The 19,921-nt window shown below is 44.9% G+C and overlaps 1 protein-coding gene across 2 annotated transcripts in view; it reads right to left on the reverse strand.

Moving 5' to 3' along the window:
- The window catches only part of LOC109888821 (sodium/calcium exchanger 1-like), a 199,700-nt gene that overhangs the window by 24,936 nt on the left and 154,843 nt on the right, over positions 1-19,921 (reverse strand). For both annotated transcript variants that reach the window (XM_031823730.1, XM_031823729.1), the window contains exons 4-5: positions 9,745-9,893; positions 8,297-8,396 (exon numbers count right to left, since the gene is read on the reverse strand). In XM_031823730.1, the coding sequence (XP_031679590.1) occupies positions 8,297-8,396; positions 9,745-9,893 (249 nt within the window). The remainder of the gene's footprint in view (positions 1-8,296; positions 8,397-9,744; positions 9,894-19,921) is intronic.

Genomic DNA, 19,921 nt, shown 5'->3' on the forward strand with positions numbered 1-19,921 from the left:
AAAATGTCAAAGACTCCAGCCACCCAAGTCATAGCATATTCTCTCTGCTATTGCTACTGTTTGCTATATGTCCTGTTGCCTAGTCACTTTACCCCTACCTATATGTACATATCTACCTCAATTACCTCGTACCCCTGCTGATCAACCCGGCACTGGTACAAGTTATCATTACTCATTGTGTACTTATTCCTTGTGTTATTATCTTTATATTATTTTTCTCTCTGCATTGTGGGGAAGGGCCCGTAAGTATGCAATTCACTGTACTAAGCATGTGACAAATACAATTTTAACTAACGGCAGATGAACTAAAAAGCAGAACAGTCAGAGAGGAACTACAGAATGAAGATGGTCATTTTAGGGAGCTAATGAGTGTGCTGAAAGTAGTCTGCTGAAGAGAGCATGGCTGCCAGATGAGGGTCCTTACTGAGATTGTGTTACTTGTGTAGAGGTCAGAGGAGACGCATAAATACAGCCCATCTCCCTAGCCGGCTAGAGAAGTGCCTGCTGAAAAAGGAGCATTAGGATGATAAAGAAGGCCCTCATCCAGTTGACAAGGTAGAGGAGAGAGAAGCTTTACATAATTAATGTCAGGGTTTATCAGGGAACCCAAGCTGTGGCCTCAAAATAGCCTGGCCTGGGAACAACTGGGACAGGAAGTGACTCACTCTTACTTCCTGTATGTATTCTTTGTACTGTAAAGAGTTCCCCTCATCACCATCAGTCATTAAGTTAAACGTAGGAGGTGGAAATAATCACTACACACATGGAGCTGAGAGAGAGAGAGAGAGAGAGAGAGAGAGAGAGAGAGAGAGAGAGAGAGAGAGAGACAGAGAGAGACTACTGTTTGCTGATGATCTGGTGGGCCTACAGCTGCACCTAGATCTTCTGCACAGATTCTGTCAGACCTGGGCCCTGACAGTAAATCTCAGTAAGACCAAAATAATGGTGTTCCAAAAAAGGTCCAGTTGCCAGGACCAAAAATACAAATTCCATCTAGACACTGTTGCCCTAGAGCACACAAAAAACTATACATACCTTGGCCTAAACATCAGCGCCACAGGTGACTTCCACAAAGCTGTGAACTATCTGAGAGACAAGGCAAGAAGGGCATTCTATGCCATCAAAAGGAACATAAATTTCAACATACCAATTAGGATCTGGCTAAAAATACTTGGATTAGTCATAGAGCCCATTGCCCTTTACGGTTGTGAGGTCTGGGGTCCGCTCACCAACCAAGACTTCACAAAATGGGACAAACACCAAATTGAGACTCTGCATGCAGAATTCTGCAAAAATATCCTCCGTGTGCAGCGTAGAACACCAAATAATGCATGCAGAGCAGAATTAGGCCGATACCAACTAATTATCAAAATCCAGAAAAGAGCTGTTAAATTCTACAACCACCTAAAAGGAAGCGATTCCCAAACCTTCCATAACAAAGCCATCACCTACAGAGAGATGAACCTGGAGAAGAGTCTCCTAAGCAAGCTGGTCCTGGGGCTCTGTTCACAAACACAAACACACCCCACAGAGTCCCAGGACAGCAGCACAATTAGACCCAAGCAAATCATGAGAAAACAAAAAGATAATCACTTGACACATTGGAAAGAAGTAACAAAAAAACAGAGCAAACTAGAATGCTATTTGGCCCTAAACAGAGAGTACACAGTGGCAGAATACCTGTCCACTGTGACTGACCCAAACTTAAGGAAAGCTTTGACTATGTACAGACTTAGTGAGCATAGCCTTGCTATTGAGAAAGGCCGCCGTAGACAGACCTGGCTCTCAAGAGAAGACAGGCTATGTGCACACTGCCCACAAAATGAAACTGAGCTGCACTTCCTAACCTCCTGTCCAACGTATGACCATATTAGAGATACATATTTCCCTCAGATTACACAGATCCACAAAGAATTCAAAAACAAATCAAATTTTGATAAACTCCCATATCTACTGGGTGAAATTCCACAGTGTGCCATCACATCAGCAAGATTTGTGACCTGTTGCCACAAGAAAAGGGCAACCAGTGAAGAACAAACACCATTGTAAATACAACTCATATTTATGCTTATTTATTTTATCTTGTGTCCTTTAACCATTTGTACATTGTTAAAACACTGTATATATATAATATGACATTTGCAATGTCTTTATTGTTTTGAAACTTCTGTATGTGTAATGTTTACTGTTAATTTTTATTGTTTATTTCACTTTTGTATATTATCTACCTAAATTGCTTTGGCAATGTTAACACATGTTTCCCATGCCAATAAAGCCCCTTGAATTGAATTGAGAGAGAGAGAGAGAGAGAGAGAGAGAGAGAGAGAGAGATAGAGAGAGAGAGAGAGAGAGAGAGAGATGGAAAGACAGAGGGAGAGAGAGAGAGACATTAGGGCTTGTATGATCTCTGACAACTCTGATAGCAAATATTACACCTTGTAATAGCAGTATGCCATTTCACTTCCCAGCATGCTCTGTCTCTTACAGAGCGGTGGTCTGTTCCCAGGTCAGCCCACCTGAGTGTAAGCATCACACTATTTCTATGCCCTGTCGCTAATTGAGACCGTGTCATCTCTTCTATCCACACCTCAGCAGTCAGGTGGGCTGACAAGTAGCGTAACTAAATATTAATTAACATAGGCCTCTCCTCTGCAGGATGAAAATCAAAAGTGAGTGTATGAAATCTCATTAGCCAATGGGTGTGTGTGTGTTACACGTTGGTGGTGATTTACTGCCACTCAACCTGAAGTGCTTTGTTTGTTTGAGACTTAGTACATACTAGTGTACACATTACATGCATCCCATTCCATCACTGTCAAAGGAACTGACCACTGAACACAGTCAAGCTGGCTTTTCAATATAGTCGACACCACACCTCACCTCATCGTTCAGTTTAAACACAGCTGCATTTGTATGGAGCTCAGGAGAGTTATGTGTCACAGAATGCTTTGCAAAAAGCCTGTAACAGAACACCTTTCCGAGGTAAGCTACTGGCGGCAAGGCTATCTCCCTGGCACGACGGCAGGATAATAAAAGAGAGGGAGCGAGTGTGAAAGAGAGAGAGAGAGAGAGAGCAATAGAGAGAGAGTGAGAGAGAGCCTGAGAGAGCGAGAGAGAGATGGGGATAGTTTAGCATACGGGAAAAAAGAGAGAAAAATGAATGGTGGTTTCTTCAAAACTCCAACTTTGCAGTCTTGTCACACACACATCAAACATCCACTTAATGCACCAGTAAATAGGCTGTCCCTATCTCCTACAGAGAACACAACACATCTCATCTGATGAGAATTGTCCATTAGCCACGGCCACCTTAACCCCTGCCTGCACACACCCAGCATGCCGACATGTCTAAAGGCTTTTAAGGGATGGTTAAGTTGGTTAGCTTAATCTTTTCATTATTTCAGGGTCAACAAGTCATTTGAAATGCTGTTGAAATCCCTCCACCATTTTGTGATTGGTAAGACAGGAGATATCCTGGAGTATACGTACAGTGCAGTGTGTCCCAGGTAATCTCACACACAAGGGTTAATATTATCATACATATCATATACTTTTGCAATAGAGTATAGATTTCTGATTTCTGATATAGTTAGACGGTATCCTTTGGAATAATTCTCTTGAATTGAGTCGCTGTCGTAGCTAATAGTCTGATTCTCTTGAATTTCCTGGCAGGAGAAGGATAAAAACACATTCTATTATTTTAACTATACTGTAGGCTAGGTGAGATCAGAGCTCTCTATTTCTCCTGGTTAGTAACGACTAAAGGTTATTTTTGTGGGGTTAAACTCCAGACCAACACCATCCAAGATTCGTTTGACCTAGGCTGCCATCTGTCTGTCTCAGCAGGTAGCTGTGCTGTGAGTCACGGCCACTGGACAGTCTAGGTCTGACCCCTGCCAATTAGACTGACCCCTCAACAAAGGTCATATCAGGTCAGGCAGTGCCCTCTGTATCGACTGAAGTACTGATTTTGTGGGTGTAGGAAGTCTGGCATACTGGGAGGAGGTAGGGAGTGAATAATGAATACTCCTGTGCTGATCACACCTGGTACACACACACCATACACTACAGGACACATACACACTCACACAAATTACACACATACACACTCACACACATCACAGATGACAACACACACTGTGATGCATAGACAGAAGAATAGGGAAAGAGAGAGAGAAAGAAAGAGATAGAGAGTGAGAGAGAGAGAGAGAGAGAGAGAGAGAGAGAGAGAGAGAGAGAGAGAGAGAGAGAGAGAGAGAGAGAGAACGAAAGTGGGAGAGAGTGAATCTCTAGCCAATGTCTAGGGTGTCTGCAGGTGATGGCAGGTTGTTGGTGACAGTGAGAGGTCATTGAGGAGGTGTTAATTGTTATGGACTGTCTCTTTCCGCCAGGCCCCATCGGGAGAGGAAGAGGCAGCCACGAACCCAGCGGAGGTGACATTAAACTGGGCACAGATCACACCATCGACCCCTGACACCGGACCGGAGCACCACATTTATATTCCACTTTAAAATCCAATTAAAGACTTCACCGTCCCGGATGTTAAATAATCAAGTTTAGCCAGAGGAAGCAAAGGTTAGAGAAGAGAGAGGGAGAGGGAGGGAGGGAGAAGAGAGCTAACTATAGGGCCAGTGGATTCACATACCAGATGAGGAACACTAATATTCAACTCTACGCTGAGACCCTGGTTGAAGTCTGTAGAATCCCCAGAATTAGAGCCAGCCTGCATGCTAAGATATAAGCTAAGCTATTAGCTACCAAGCCATAGGCTAACTGAGTCTGTTGACCAGTTAGCTGAGGTAAGGAGATAAGACTGAGACAGTCTCTGCAGTCACAGTTAATGGATGAATCCTGGAGGATCACCCATCACACATGTGCAATACCCACAGACACAGACAAATACTGTAACCAATCTCTCGATAAGAAAATGGTCTTCTATCCTCCGAAGCTTCCTGTCGTCTGTTTCCCCTCTCCCCCTATCCCTTCCTCCCTTCTCTACCTTCACTGACTACTGAAGGCACATCTGTGTATCTCTGCCAACTCCTCACCGGCGACTTCATCAACGATTCTCTACTACTGCTGCTTGGCGTTGATAGAGGGTTGGTCATCAAGGTCATTGTCAGTAATAAGTTGATTCTGACTGGTTGTGAAAGGCACATACTGTATACTGCTCATACATACTCTATGCTGCTCATGCTTACTGAGGTCTGGGGAGGTTCTCTGCAGTCAGTCACAGACTCTGTGTTCTCACTCAGCAGTCTCTCTTCCCTTTAGTGGTGATGTCTGGGGAGGTTCTCTGCAGTCAGTCACAGTCTCTGTGTTCTCACTCAGCAGTCTCTCTTCCCTTTAGTGGTGATGACCAAATAAATGAATAATCTAACACTGTATTAGCTCAGTGGTGGGGCTGTCACTCACAGGTCACAGAGAGGACACACACACAATGATTCCAGATGGCACAGCTGCCCCACAGGTTTAAAGAAGCCACCAACTCATGACCGGTAGAAATGTCACGTCCAATCTAGGTCAACGCCCTGCGTAAAGTCACGGTGTGGAGCCAATCATTTCTCTTTAACTAATTTGTGAGGAGGCTAACTCTGCTAAGCTGCCTGACACACTCTTCCTCTTGACTGGCAGAGTACATATAATCAGTGGGGCTGTAGGGTGAAAGACAGAAAGAAAGGACAATGTCAGCTTAATTCAATAACAGAAAAGCTGCGAAATGGAGAGTTGAAAAGAAAGACAAGGAAGGTTCAGAACAGTAATGTTTGTGAAGTGGTGAAAGGGGATGATAGCAGTGTACTGCATGTTATGTGTGATGATTGTGAGGCGCGAAACAAATTCTACAGTAACAAGACGGGGAGTTCAAATAGGCCTTTGGCACGTCAAGGGAACTGAAATCTGGACAGGCTGTAGGTTTATAACCTCTCAGAACTAAGCATTTCTAGCAGTAAAATGATACACCAAATGTAGGCAACATTTTGACTTGGGAACAGGAGTGGAGAAATATTGTTTCTTTCTTACAGCATCTTGAGAGAATGCTAATGTGCAGTTAGATACCGTCTGTAGAGGTGCTATCTTTATCAGCATCATAAAAGCGGATAGTGTTTTAACCACATGAAATATGCATCCAAGCCAAACTGAAATCTTATCCGAAACATGTTGGGTCATTTTCAGAATGTTCTATTTCCTTATAACTGGTCAAACTGATGTCATTTGGACATTTTGCACAGAAAGTATTTCCCATTTCTTTAGAGTCATTGCATTTTCTCCTGGTCCCTAAATGTCTTTGCTCCGCGAAGGAAGCAGAGATGGCAGGGAAAACGTTACAGATGTCACCTCCATTTAAGCATTCATTCAATCGGGTTATGACATTATTCTGGTGAACAAGGGTTTATGTAGTCTTCTAGGGAAACATATAATGACAGAAGAGAAGCTGCTTGTATCTAATTGTAGATAAGTTGACGAACAAATAACCCACCAAAATGTCACCAATTATAAGCAGAAACATATCTAAATCAGGCAAATCAAATCCTGCAAATTCTGTCCAAAAATCTTTCTGCTGTTTCTGACTATAGCTTACGTATCACATTTTCTGTATTAGCGGGTTAGGGTCGGTTTACCCTTTATCACATATAGTCCCGCGGTTGTGGATGGTTATTAGCAATTGCCGGAGGTTGAGGGTGAACCTAACAGCTGCGCAGCGCACCAATAGTGAGGTAGACATTGGGTTAACAGCTCTGTTAAATGTGCCTGTTCACTTAACTGTGGATCACAGACTCATCTAGAAAACACAAAGAGAATGTGCTGTGCTATATGAAATATAGATCTATAATTCTAGCAAAATGTCTTCTGTACTGAGTGCTGTGGGTGGTAGATGTTAAATGCTAGGTGTCTACTATTAGCACTGAATCTAATGCAAAAACGCAAGAACTATTGAGTGCTAGGGCTCGTGGTGTCAAATGTTTCAAAAGAAATCACAAGGTGCTAAATGTCCTGAGTGGCTGAAAGATATGGCGAGAGTGTGGAGGTGGGGACAGCATCCTGATAGTCGGACTCAGATAAACCCTATTTCTTCCTCTGTGGGGTGTTTCCCAACCCTATGAAGGTTCCTATCTGTCTGTGTGGTGTTTCCACTTCAATCCAACCCTATGAATGTTGCTATCTGTCTGTGTGGTGTTTCCACTTCAATCCAACCCTATGAATGTTCCTATCTGTCTGTGTGGTGTTTCCTCTTCAATCCAACCCTATGAAGGTTCCTATCTGTCTGTGTGGTGTTTCCTCTTCAATCCAACCCTATGAAGGTTCCTATCTGTCTGTGTGGTGTTTCCTCTTCAATCCAACCCTATGAAGGTTCCTATCTGTCTGTGTGGTGTTTCCTCTTCAATCCAACCCTATGAAGGTTCCTATCTGTCTGTGTGGTGTTTCCTCTTCAATCCAACCCTATGAAGGTTCCTATCTGTCTGTGTGGTGTTTCCACTTCAATCCAACCCTATGAAGGTTCCTATCTGTCTAAGATAAGGTTATGCTGCCGTGTGTGTCTCTGTCGCTTGGAAATTCTGGGCTCTCACCATCTTCCATCATAACTGTTACAAGCTACCCCACTGTCAAAACGTCAACACCAAGCCTAATCCCATGAGTGGAGACGGGGACTTTCTTTAATTAAGCCAGAGAGGGCGGCACAGCAGCTAAGTAGAGCACAACCACACACAGAGTGATACACACACACACACACACACACACACACACACACACACACACACACACACACACACACACACACACACACACACACACACACACACACACACACACACAGATACAGAAAATATACACACATAACACACTAACACCTAAACCAAAATCCTCTCATCACTTGAATCAATCCCAGCGTACCTCAGTGGCCACTTTATTAGACTGAGCGTATAGTCACACACTCACACAGTTTTCTAGGCTAGTTGCCATATCTTCTTTAGAAATCACACTCATCACACACAGACAATGACAAGCACACAAAGGGCTATAAGGTAACAACGCTATACTCTGACAAGCTCGCGTCTCTAATCAACAGAGGCCTTGGCGTGGGACTGCAGTGCTCCAGATATCCACCAGGTGGTGTTAACATAGACCGTCCTTCTTCTGAGGAGATGCTGCAGTATGACAGAAGCCACTGATCAACGGAGCGTCAGAAATGTCACACCCATTCACCACAACACACTCTCTCACACACACAACACACACATTCCTGTACAGATGTGCTCACACACTGGCGGTCAGGTGGTCAAAGCATTCAACTCACCGGCACTGACAGTGATGGCCTCGATGAACTGGTCTCTCCAGCTGTTAGTCCCCACCAGCAGGGCCAGGTTTGTCTTCTTAATCAGCTTGTCCACAGTGTTCTGCACAGGGATCACCAAACACATGGTGTTAAAGAGCTGCACACTGTAGAAGTGCATAGATAGAGGGAAGCAAGGCTGTGTAGTCTACATACAGGACACATTATCATGACTGTTTCTGTCCTTAAAACATATTTACTGCTCTGTAATAGTCAGGTATTAAGAATAAACAACGAGAGTGAAGTCTGTGTAGAGAGCTTGAGTATTGTAATTCCTGCCTCAAGGCCATGACACGTAACAGCTACAGTAGCCAAGAGCCAGTCCTCAGGAGCGACGATGATGTGATGATGTCACAGGCCAGGGGGAAATAGATGGGAGGTTCAGTCCCTTACTGGGCCTGTAGCTGTAGCCCTCTCTTTGACAAAGGTTGGTTCCCAGAGGACAGCAGCAGGCGTTCCTAGAGCACGCGCAGGAAATCAAGCCTCATCAAAGTACGCATAGATCCAGAAGGACACCCCACCTCATCCTCGATCCATCCCTTCCTCCATCCTTTCTTTCGGAGGAATCTATTAGCTAGCTCCTGGGATGACAGCTGGATAGCACCCCTCTCCTCCTCTCCTCCTTCCCTCCATCCCAATCTCTCTCCCCTCACCATCAGAAGGAAAATCCCATACTTATTTTCTTTAGAAGGAAACTTAAATGGTAATTGAGTTGACTGAAGCTTTGTAATGTTAATGGTGGGATGTCTGTGCTCAGGTTTATGCAGAAATGGACTAGAACACTATTCTCTCCCAGCTCTGCTACGGTCTCTAAGATAATGTATTAATTTTTAGAGAAATAGAAAGACACTTTCCTGACTATCTTGACTTCACCTACTGTCGAAACCCTAGCTAGGTGTGTTGGTTTTAGGAGGGAGAGAGGGATCCTATACTGTCTGAAAATCACCTACTACCTCTGCCCTACCTGGCAGCCCCACATGATCAGATTCTGGGTCTTGCTTGACGTTAATCTTAGAACAGAAAAGTTGCAGACTTTTTTTACCATCTGAAAGTATAAACTCTTTCAACGCAGCCACTTGCTATGACTCTCTGAGGTTAGAGGTAATTCAACCTCCCCCAGCCTCCCACCCAACCTCACAGTGAGAGCCACTCCAGTAAGAACAGCACACGGTCCGTCAAGTGCTCACAAGCACCCACCTATCAGTCGATGACAGTCTGAAGAGGGTGTGGGAGAGAGAGGGAGCAAGGAGCACACACACACACGCACACACACACCTTAATATTCATGACAATGACATCTATGTTTGTCTAAAGAGTGTGTGTGGGTGAAAGAGGGGCATGCTCGCGCACACACACACACATTGACACACACACAAACACACACACACAAACTGAAACGCACAAACACACACCTTAAACTCGTAGGATTCCTCAATGATGATTTCAAGTTTGACGTGGTCCCCCAGCGTGGGTCGGCCCATATCAGCGATGCGTTGGTCCTCATCATGCACTTCTGTCAGTGGCGTCTCCTCTTCCACCTCCTTCACAGCCACCTCTGTAGCTGTGAGACAGAAGAACAACTTTGTAATTGACACCCCTGACAACTGACATGTTGTGTAGTAATATTGTGGACAGACATGAAAGTGGTTCATTATGCAGTAAAAGATGCTTACTTGATTTTTTTGCACATATGTTTCGTTAACGTGACCTTTGTTTAGCCAGGTAAGTTATGGAGAGCAAAATGATCTTTGACATCAAGACTAAATTGCCACATGGAATGTGGGGTTGGATGTCACTATCAACTCATTTCATTCCAAAATCATGGGTATTAATATGGAGTTGGTCCCCCTTTGCTGCTATTAACCTCCACTCTCCTTGGAAGGCTTTCCACTAGATGTTGGAACATTGCTGCGGGGACAGACGATTTTTAAGCGCTAGGTGCTTCAGCACTCGGCGGTCCAGTTCTGTGAGCTTGTGTGGCCTACCACTTCTGTGAGCTTGTGTGGCCTACCACTTCTGTGAGCTTGTGTGGCCTACCATTTTGCGGCATACAGTTGACCGGGGAAGCTCTATCAGAAATCGTAAGTCACATTGTAAGTCAGTAAGGCAATTCTACTGCCAATGTTTGTCTATGGATATTGCATGGCGGTGTGCTCGATTTTATACACCTGTCAGAAACGAGTGTGGCTGAAATAGCCAAATCCACTAATTTGAAGGGGTGTCCACATTGTGTTGTATATGTAGTGTAGAACCAATACGGCTATGCAGTCAGTCACCTTTGACCACTAAACCAACAACATATTGCAGCATTCTTCAGCTACTGCTGTCGGTAGCTATTTATGATGTGGTGTCATTATGGCTGTGAGGGAAACTAGTTCTTATCAGGGGCTGAGTCACTGGCTTGCTGGGGCTCTCTCATGCTGTCCCTGGAGGGGGTGCGTCACCTGAGTGGGTTGATTCACTGTTGTGGTCATCCTGTCTGGGTTGCCCCCCCCCCCTTGGGTTGTGCCGTGGCGGAGATCTTTGTGGGCTATACTCAGCCTTGTCTCAGGATGGTAAGTTGGTGGTTGAAGATATCCCTCTAGTGGTGTGGGGGCTGTGCTTTGGCAAAGTGGGTGGGGTTATATTCTTCCTGTTTGGCCCTGTCCGGGGGTGTCCTCGGATGGGGCCACAGTGTCTCCTGACCCCTCCTGTCTCAGCCTCCAGTATTTATGCTGCAGTAGTTTATGTGTCGGGGGGCTGGGGTCAGTTTGTTATATCTGGAGTACTTCTCCTGTCCTATTCGGTGTCCTGTGTGAATCTAAGTGTGCGTTCTCTAATTCTCTCCTTCTCTCTTTCTTTCTCTCTCTCGGAGGACCTGAGCCCTAGGACCATGCCCCAGGACTACCTGACATGATGACTCCTTGCTGTCCCCAGTCCACCTGGCCATGCTGCTGTTCCAGTTTCAACTGACCTGAGCCCTAGGACCATGCCCCAGGACTACCTGACATGATGACTCCTTGCTGTCCCCAGTCTACCTGGCCATGCTGCTGCTCCAGTTTCAACTTCCACCTGACTGTGCTGCTGCTCTAGTTTCAACTGTTCTGCCTTATTATTATTCGACCATGCTGGTCATTTATGAACATTGAACATCTTGACCATGTTCTGTTATAATCTCCACCCGGCACAGCCAGAAGAGGACTGGCCACCCCACATAGCCTGGTTCCTCTCTAGGTTTCTTCCTAGGTATTGGCCTTTCTAGGGAGTTTTTCCTAGCCACCGTGCTTCTCCACCTGCATTGCTTGCTGTTTGGGGTTTTAGGCTGGGTTTCTGTACAGCACTTTGAGATATCAGCTGATGTACGAAGGGCTATATAAATAAATTTGATTTGATTTGATTTGATTTATCATTATTAGTGAAGGGTTGAGTCAATCCCTCTGTCTTTCCATCTCTCTCTCTGTCTTTCCATCTCTCTCTCTCTCTGTCTTTCCATCTCTCTCGCTCTCTCTCTCTCTCTGTCTTTCCATCTCTCTCTCTCTCTCTGTCTCTTTCCATCTCTCTCTCTGTCTCTTTCCATCTCTCTCTCTCTCTCTCTCTGTCTTTCCATCTCTCTCTCTCTCTCTCTCTCTTTCTTTCCATCTCTCTCTCTCTCTGTCTGTCTTTCCATCTCTCTCTCTCTTTCTCTGTCTTTCCATCTCTCTCTCTCTCTGTCTGTCTTTCCATCTCTCTCTCTCTTTCTCTGTCTTTCCATCTCTCTCTCTCTCTGTCTGTCTTTCCATCTCTCTCTCTCTTTCTCTGTCTTTCCATCTCTCTCTCTCTCTCTATCTCTCCCTCTGTCTTTCCGTCTCTCTCTCTCTCTCTATCTCTCCCTCTGTCTTTCCATCTCTCTCTCTATGTCTTTCCATCTCTCTCTCTCTCTCTCTCTTTATCTCTCCCTCTGTCTTTCCATCTCTCTCAATTCAATTCAAGGGGCTTTATTGGCATGGGAAACATGTGTTAACATTGCCAAAGCAAGTGAGGTAGATAATATACAAAAGTGAAATAAACAATTAAAATTAACAGTAAGCTAACGATATGCTACCTTCATCTTCCTTCACCCAGAGACATGGCATCCATGAGTTCGTCTGACTTTGGGTTAGTGGGAAAGTATCCCTTTAAAAAGGGCCTTTCAAATCCTTTAAAAAGGGCCCTTCAAATCCTTTAAAAAGGGTCCTTCAAATCCTTTAAAAAGGCCCTTCAAATCCTTTAAAAAAGGCCTTTCAAATCCTTTAAAAAGGGCCCTTCAAATCCTTTAAAAAGGGCCCTTCAAATCCTTTAAAAAGTTCCTTAAAATCCTTTAAAAAGGGCCCTTCAAATCCTTTAAAAAGTGCCTTCAAATCCAGGGGAATGCATTTGGGTGTAACTGAAACAAATATGACAATTAATAACAAGACTAAAAGAGCAAAAAGCCATGTTGGGTGAGTGTACAGTACATCCATCATTAAGCTATACAGTCAGTCCAGACCTTGTAGTATCGCTCCAGTGTTACACAAGAGAGGGAAGATCATTATGACCTCCTCAGATCTTGTCAAGTGTGGTTAAATAATGAGATGTTAGGCCTGTTTGCTGAGGTATTTTCCATTGTGTTATTATCATGAGGGGTTGTGTGTGTTTTTTTGTGGAGGAATATCAAGCTGGGTTTGGCCCATTAGGTTTGTCAGAGGTGTAGTTGGTAGAGGGATTCTTACTGGAGTCCAGGTCATTATCTACAACATTACTGTACCAACCTGAGTGCCTGTGCAGCTGGGTGAGCACAGAACTACAATAATGTTATGCTGCTGCGATCGGCTGTTCACAGTGTATAGCTAAAACATAAAAAGGTCTTCTATTGTCGTTCACACTGGACAGGTGCAGTAAAATGTGTTGTTTTACAGGGTCAGCCACAGTAATACACCACCTCTGGAGCATATTAGGGTTAAGTGCCTTGCTCAAGGGCACACCGAGAGATTTTTCACCTTGTCGACTCGGGTAGTCAAACAGCAACCTTTCTGTTACTGGCCAAACGTGCTAACTGCTAGGCTACCTGCCGCCCTCTAAGAGTGGAGGGAGGGGAGAGTTAGGACACAAAACCTCCACCTCAAGCTTACAGAATCAAGATCAAACAGCATTTTCTGTGGACGTTCTTCAGAGCCAACAAGCCATTGTGGTATTCATGTACAGTGTTCTACAGCATTCTACATGAGGCTGGAAGGATGTTCTGTCACTATATTATAAAACGTGTCAAGTTGTGAGAGGAAGATGTCATGTCATACCATGACCTAGTTTTCACCCCTCTGAACACATAAACCCATGATGATATCACTGTAAGCTGACATGACTTTGTAGTGAGAAGCTATAGGACTACTGTGACTTGTGAGTCCTATTAAACCGTGTGAATTTAAATCCAAAAGGATGATGATAAAACAGAGAATGTCTTGGAGACTGGGTATGACTACTGGAACATCTCCTGCTATTATCTAATACGAACCACACAGGGTTCTATTGGCTCTACGGTCTCTTTCTCACTCCCTCTTTCCTTCTCTCTCTTTCCATCTCTCTCTCTCTCTCTCTCTCTCTTACTCCCTCTTTCCATCTCTCTCTCTCTTACTCCCTCTTTCCATCTCTCTCTCTCTTACTCCCTCTTTCCATCTCTCTCTCTCTCTCTTACTCACTCTTTCCATCTCTCTCTCTTACTCCCTCTTTCCATCTCTCTCGCTTTCTCTTTTTCCATATCTCTCTCTCTCTTTCCATCTCTCTCTCTCTCTTTCCATCTCTCTCACTTCTTCTATCTCTCTCTCTCACTCTTTCCATCTCTCTCTCTCTCTCTATTTCAATCTCACTCTATGGGGCGTGTGGCGGTAATGTAGAGCCACCACTGTCACACAGCTCAGTGCAGTGATCTGATTTGGTGTGAGGGGAACAGTTCACAGTTCACAGCAGTGCATTGTGGATTAGCGTCAGATCCAACGCCATTCGTTCCCCTCCGTCGCCCCACCATTCAAACCCAGTCACACTGGCGCAACAAGAGGAGGGTGGAGGTAAAGGGGCCAAATCAGGATCAAAGACTGTGGAGGAGGATATTGGAGCTGCTTTTCCCATTACTCAGGGTGCTTTAGTATGGCTCGCTGACTAAGCATGTTTGTACTGTATTGGCTTGCCTTGACTATGTAGCACATTAACAATTACATTCTTAATTTTACAGCGACAACCTGGATAAATAAATATGCTTTCAATATGTCTTATGCAGCTCAACACAGCCTACTACTGACTGACAGGGCTGAAAATGCTACAAAACCCCGGGTCCAAATCACGCCAGCTGATCAGCATGTAAGCCTCACCTACCATGAGAGGCTGCGGTTCACTGTGTCTAACGAGTGACTTGATGAACTCAATTAAAGGAGAGGTGAGTCTCAGGTGTAATTACTACTGCCTCAGTAACCTTGTTATCCATCCCCTTCCTCAGAGTGGTGGCTACCGCACCGTAACCCTGCAGAATACATCTCACTGACCCTGGCAGAATGTTCTGGGGAGGGATGGAGGAACACTGTGTATTCCATATCAGTGTCGCTCTCAATCATCCATAGGACATCCTGGGAGAGAGGTTTGGTTATGCCTCCTGTGTCTTTCTCTCTCTGCCTGTTTTTCATTCAGAGATTTCCATACCCAACTATAACATCTTCTGTCAAGATAGAACTGCCAAAGGGGGCGGAGTTGCAGTTTACTGCAGAGATAGCCTGCAAAGTAATGTCATACTTTCCAGGTCCATACCCAAACAGTTCGAACTACTAATTTTGAAAATTACTCTCTCCAGAAATAAGTCTCTCACGGTTGCCGCCTGCTACCGACCCCCCTCAGCTCCCAGCTGTGCCCTGGACACCATTTGTGAATTGATCGCCCCCCCATCTAGCTTCAGAGTTTGTTCTGTTAGGTGACCTAAACTGGGATATGCTTAACACCTCGCCAGTCCTACAATCTAAGCTAGATGCCCTCAATCTCACACAAATCATCAAGGAACCCACCAGGTACAACCCTAACTCTGTAAACAAGGGCACCCTCATAGACGTCATCCTGACCAACTGGCCCTCCAAATACACCTCCGCTGTCTTCAACCAGGATCTCAGCGATCACTGCCTCATTGCCTGTATCCGCTACGGAGCCGCAGTCAAACGACCACCCCTCATCACTGTCAAACGCTCCTTAAAACACTTCTGTGAGCAGGCCTTTCTAATCGACCTGGCCCGGGTATCCTGGAAGGACATCGACCTCATCCCGTCAGTTGAGGATGCCTGGTCATTCTTTAAAAGTAACTTCCTCACCATTTTAGATAAGCATGCTCCGTTCAAAAAATGCAGAACTAAGAACAGATACAGCCCTTGGTTCACCCCAGACCTGACTGCCCTCGACCAGCACAAAAACATCCTGTGGCGGACTGCAATAGCATCGAATAGTCCCCGTGATATGCAACTGTTCAGGGAAGTCCGGAACCAATGCACGCAGTCAGTCAGGAAAGCTAAGGCCAGCTTCTTCAGGCAGAAGTTTGCATCCTGTAGCTCCAACTCCAAAAAGTTCTGGGACACCGTGAAGTCCATGGAGAACAAGAGCACCTCCTCCCAGCTGCCCACTGCACTGAGGCTAGGTAACACGGTCACCACTGATAAATCCATGATTATCGAAAACTTCAATAAGCATTTCTCAACGGCTGGCCATGCCTTCCGCCTGGCTACTTCAACCTCGGCCAACAGCTCCGCCCCCCCCGCAGCTCCTCGCCCAAGCCTCTCCAGGTTCTCCTTTAACCAAATCCAGATAGCAGATGTTCTGAAAGAGCTGCAAAACCTGGACCCGTACAAATCAGCTGGGCTTGACAATCTGGACCCTCTATTTCTGAAACTATCTGCCACCATTGTCGCAACCCCTATTACCAGCCTGTTCAACCTCTCTTTCATCTCGTCTGAGATCCCCAAGGATTGGAAAGCTGCCGCAGTCATCCCCCTCTTCAAAGGGGGAGACACCCTGGACCCAAACTGTTACAGACCTATATCCATCCTGCCCTGCCTATCTAAGGTCTTCGAAAGCCAAGTCAACAAACAGGTCACTGACCATCTCGAATCCCACCGCACCTTCTCCGCTGTGCAATCTGGTTTCCGAGCCGGTCACGGGTGCACCTCAGCCACACTCAAGGTACTCAACGATATCATAACCGCCATCGATAAAAGACAGTACTGTGCAGCCGTCTTCATCGACCTTGCCAAGGCTTTCGACTCTGTCAATCACCATATTCTTATCGGCAGACTCAGGAGCCTCGGTTTTTCGGATGACTGCCTTGCCTGGTTCACCAATTACTTTGCAGACAGAGTTCAGTGCGTCAAATCGGAGGGCATGCTGTCTGGTCCTCTGGCAGTCTCTATGGGGGTGCCACAGGGTTCAATTCTTGGGCCGACTCTTTTCTCTGTGTATATCAATGATGTTGCTCTTGCTGCGGGCGATTCCCTGATCCACCTCTACGCAGACGACACCATTCTATATACCTTCGGCCCGTCTTTGGACACTGTGCTATCTAACCTCCAAACAAGCTTCAATGCCATACAACACTCCTTCCGTGGCCTCCAACTGCTCTTAAACGCTAGTAAAACCAAATGCATGCTTTTCAACCGGTCGCTGCCTGCACCCGCATGCCCGACTAGCATCACCACCCTGGATGGTTCCGACCTAGAATATGTGGACGTCTATAAGTACCTAGGTGTCTGGCTAGACTGCAAACTCTCCTTCCAGACTCATATCAAACATCTCCAATCGAAAATCAAATCAAGAGTCGGCTTTCTATTCCGCAACAAAGCCTCCTTCACTCACGCCGCCAAGCTTACCCTAGTAAAACTGACTATCCTACCGATCCTCGACTTCGGCGATGTCATCTACAAAATGGCTTCCAACACTCTACTCAGCAAACTGGATGCAGTCTATCACAGTGCCATCCGTTTCGTCACTAAAGTACCTTATACCACCCACCACTGCGACTTGTATGCTCTAGTCGGCTGGCCCTCGCTACATATTCGTCGCCAGACCCACTGGCTCCAGGTCATCTACAAGTCCATGCTAGGTAAAGCTCCGCCTTATCTCAGCTCACTGGTCACGATGGCAACACCCATCCGTAGCACGCGCTCCAGCAGGTGTATCTCACTGATCATCCCTAAAGCCAACACCTCATTTGGCCGCCTTTCGTTCCAGTACTCTGCTGCCTGTGACTGGAACGAATTGCAAAAATCGCTGAAGTTGGAGACTTTTATCTCCCTCACCAACTTCAAACATCAGCTATCTGAGCGGCTAACCGATCGCTGCAGCTGTACATAGTCTATTGGTAAATAGCCCACCCTTTCTCACCTACCTCATCCCCATACTGTTTTTATTTATTTACTTTTCTGCTCTTTTGCACACCAATATCTCTACCTGTACATGACCATCTGATCATTCATCACTCCAGTGTTAATCTGCAAAATTGTAATTATTTGCCTACCTCCTCATGCCTTTTGCACACATTGTATATAGACTCCCCCTTTGGTTTCTACTGTGTTATTGACTTGTTAATTGTTTATTCCATGTGTAACTCTTTGTTGTCTGCTCACACTGCTATGCTTTATCTTGGCCAGGTCGCAGTTGCAAATGAGAACTTGTTCTCAACTAGCCTACCTGGTTAAATAAAGGTGTTCTCAACTAGCCTACCTGGTTAAATAAAGGTGTTCTCAACTAGCCTACCTGGTTAAATAAAGGTGTTCTCAACTAGCCTACCTGGTTAAATAAAGGTGTTCTCAACTAGCCTACCTGGTTAAATAAAGGTGAAATTAAAAATAAAAAAAAAGGTCCTCCTCCTATCTTCTTTCTCTCTCTGCCTGTTTTTCATTGGTCCTCCTCCTATCTTCTTTCTCTCTCTGCCTGTTTTTCATTGGTCCTCCTCCTATCTTCTTTCTCTCTCTGCCTGTTTTTCATTGGTCCTCCTCCTATCTTCTTTCTCTCTCTGCCTGTTTTTCATTGGTCCTCCTCCTATCTTCTTTCTCTCTCTGCCTGTTTTTCATTGGTCCTCCTCCTATCTTCTTTCTCTCTCTGCCTGTTTTTCATTGGTCCTCCTCCTATCTTCTTTCTCTCTCTGCCTGTTTTTCATTGGTCCTCCTCCTATCTTCTTTCTCTCTCTGCCTGTTTTTCATTGGTCCTCCTCCTATCTTCTTTCTCTCTCTGCCTCTGTTGTGTAAAACTGTGTGTTCATTGTGTTTCGGTCGATACTTCTTCAACTTCTCTAGACATGTGGAGTTCAAACGTGCAGATTTGCCTTTTTGGGGAAAAGCTATTCACACTCTTCTTTTTCTTCGGGAGGAAGAATGCAGAAGGCTTAATGGGAGCTGCCAGCTGTGGACCATCGCGAGGTTAGGTGGCCATGCTTTGATCATCTGGTTTCAGAGGAGAACAGAGAACATCTAAACAGATTGAGGAGAAGGAGGGCGTAGCTGGAGAGGGGTGTATGTAACAAGATCTCTTACCAGTCTCCAGATGACCTAGGGTGTGTGTCTGTGAATGTCCAGAACCACCCAGTCCACAGAATGCTCTCATTTGGTTCTGTATAGACTGAGCTATGTAATTCGTTAAGCTTTTTAAAATAGATATTCTCCAAACAGAGCCCACCCTGTCACCTCGAGTCAGACTGCATCCACTGATGCTTATCTGACTGCAGGGATGAGGCTCAGTGAAAACAGTAGAATTCTATACTTCTTCAGGTGACACTCACAGTTAAGAGTCTTAACATCACCGGTTCCACATCCTGTTCCATATCCTGTTCCATGTCCTGTTCCACATCCTGTTCCATATCCAGTTCCATATCCTGTTCCATATCCTGGGCTAGCTGGAGCATTTTGACATTTTGAATCTTTAAGACTTGATAACATCTATATTATAAAAAATATTTAAAAAACATCTATGTTATATTCAATAAACACGCTGTTTATATTCAATAAACATAAGGTTTTTAATGATATTCATCCCGTACAGGTACTCTCCCAAACTATAGAGGACAGAATATCATGACTTCACAGTGGAGAGCCGGTAGTGTTCTGTGACCTTTCAGAGAGGGTTCGCACACTTGAGATGAGGTGAATTTGAGAGTACAGTAGCAATGCTATCACACTGTTATTGCCCTTGATGGCTACAGTTTTTTCAGTGTTTTATTTCCACAAAGTTCTTCAGTGGATTGAGGCCTTAAAGGGGCAATCTGCAGTTGATACATCCATTTTTAGACTTATAAATGTATGAAATGTACCCATTGATTCTTGTAAATATACTTTATTAATGCCTCGTGAGCTTCAACTATCGTACCCCATCAGAAACCAAAATAAAGCTTGTTTTACCTCAATGTTTGTAAAATAAATAAATATGTAAATCTAAACAAATACTGTATAGCCTCAAAACATGGTTAAAACTATAATTTTTATATCATGGATGGTCAGTCCTTGCATCCATAGCTCTGTATATGCATTTGATTACATTTCTCCAGCCCCATCCCTAAGCTTTTTACCGAAACAGGCCGGAAATAAAATGCGTAAACTGCTGATTGCC

The sequence above is a fragment of the Oncorhynchus kisutch genome, linkage group LG4 (genome assembly GCF_002021735.2).
Source record: "Oncorhynchus kisutch isolate 150728-3 linkage group LG4, Okis_V2, whole genome shotgun sequence".
NCBI lineage: Eukaryota > Metazoa > Chordata > Actinopteri > Salmoniformes > Salmonidae > Oncorhynchus > Oncorhynchus kisutch.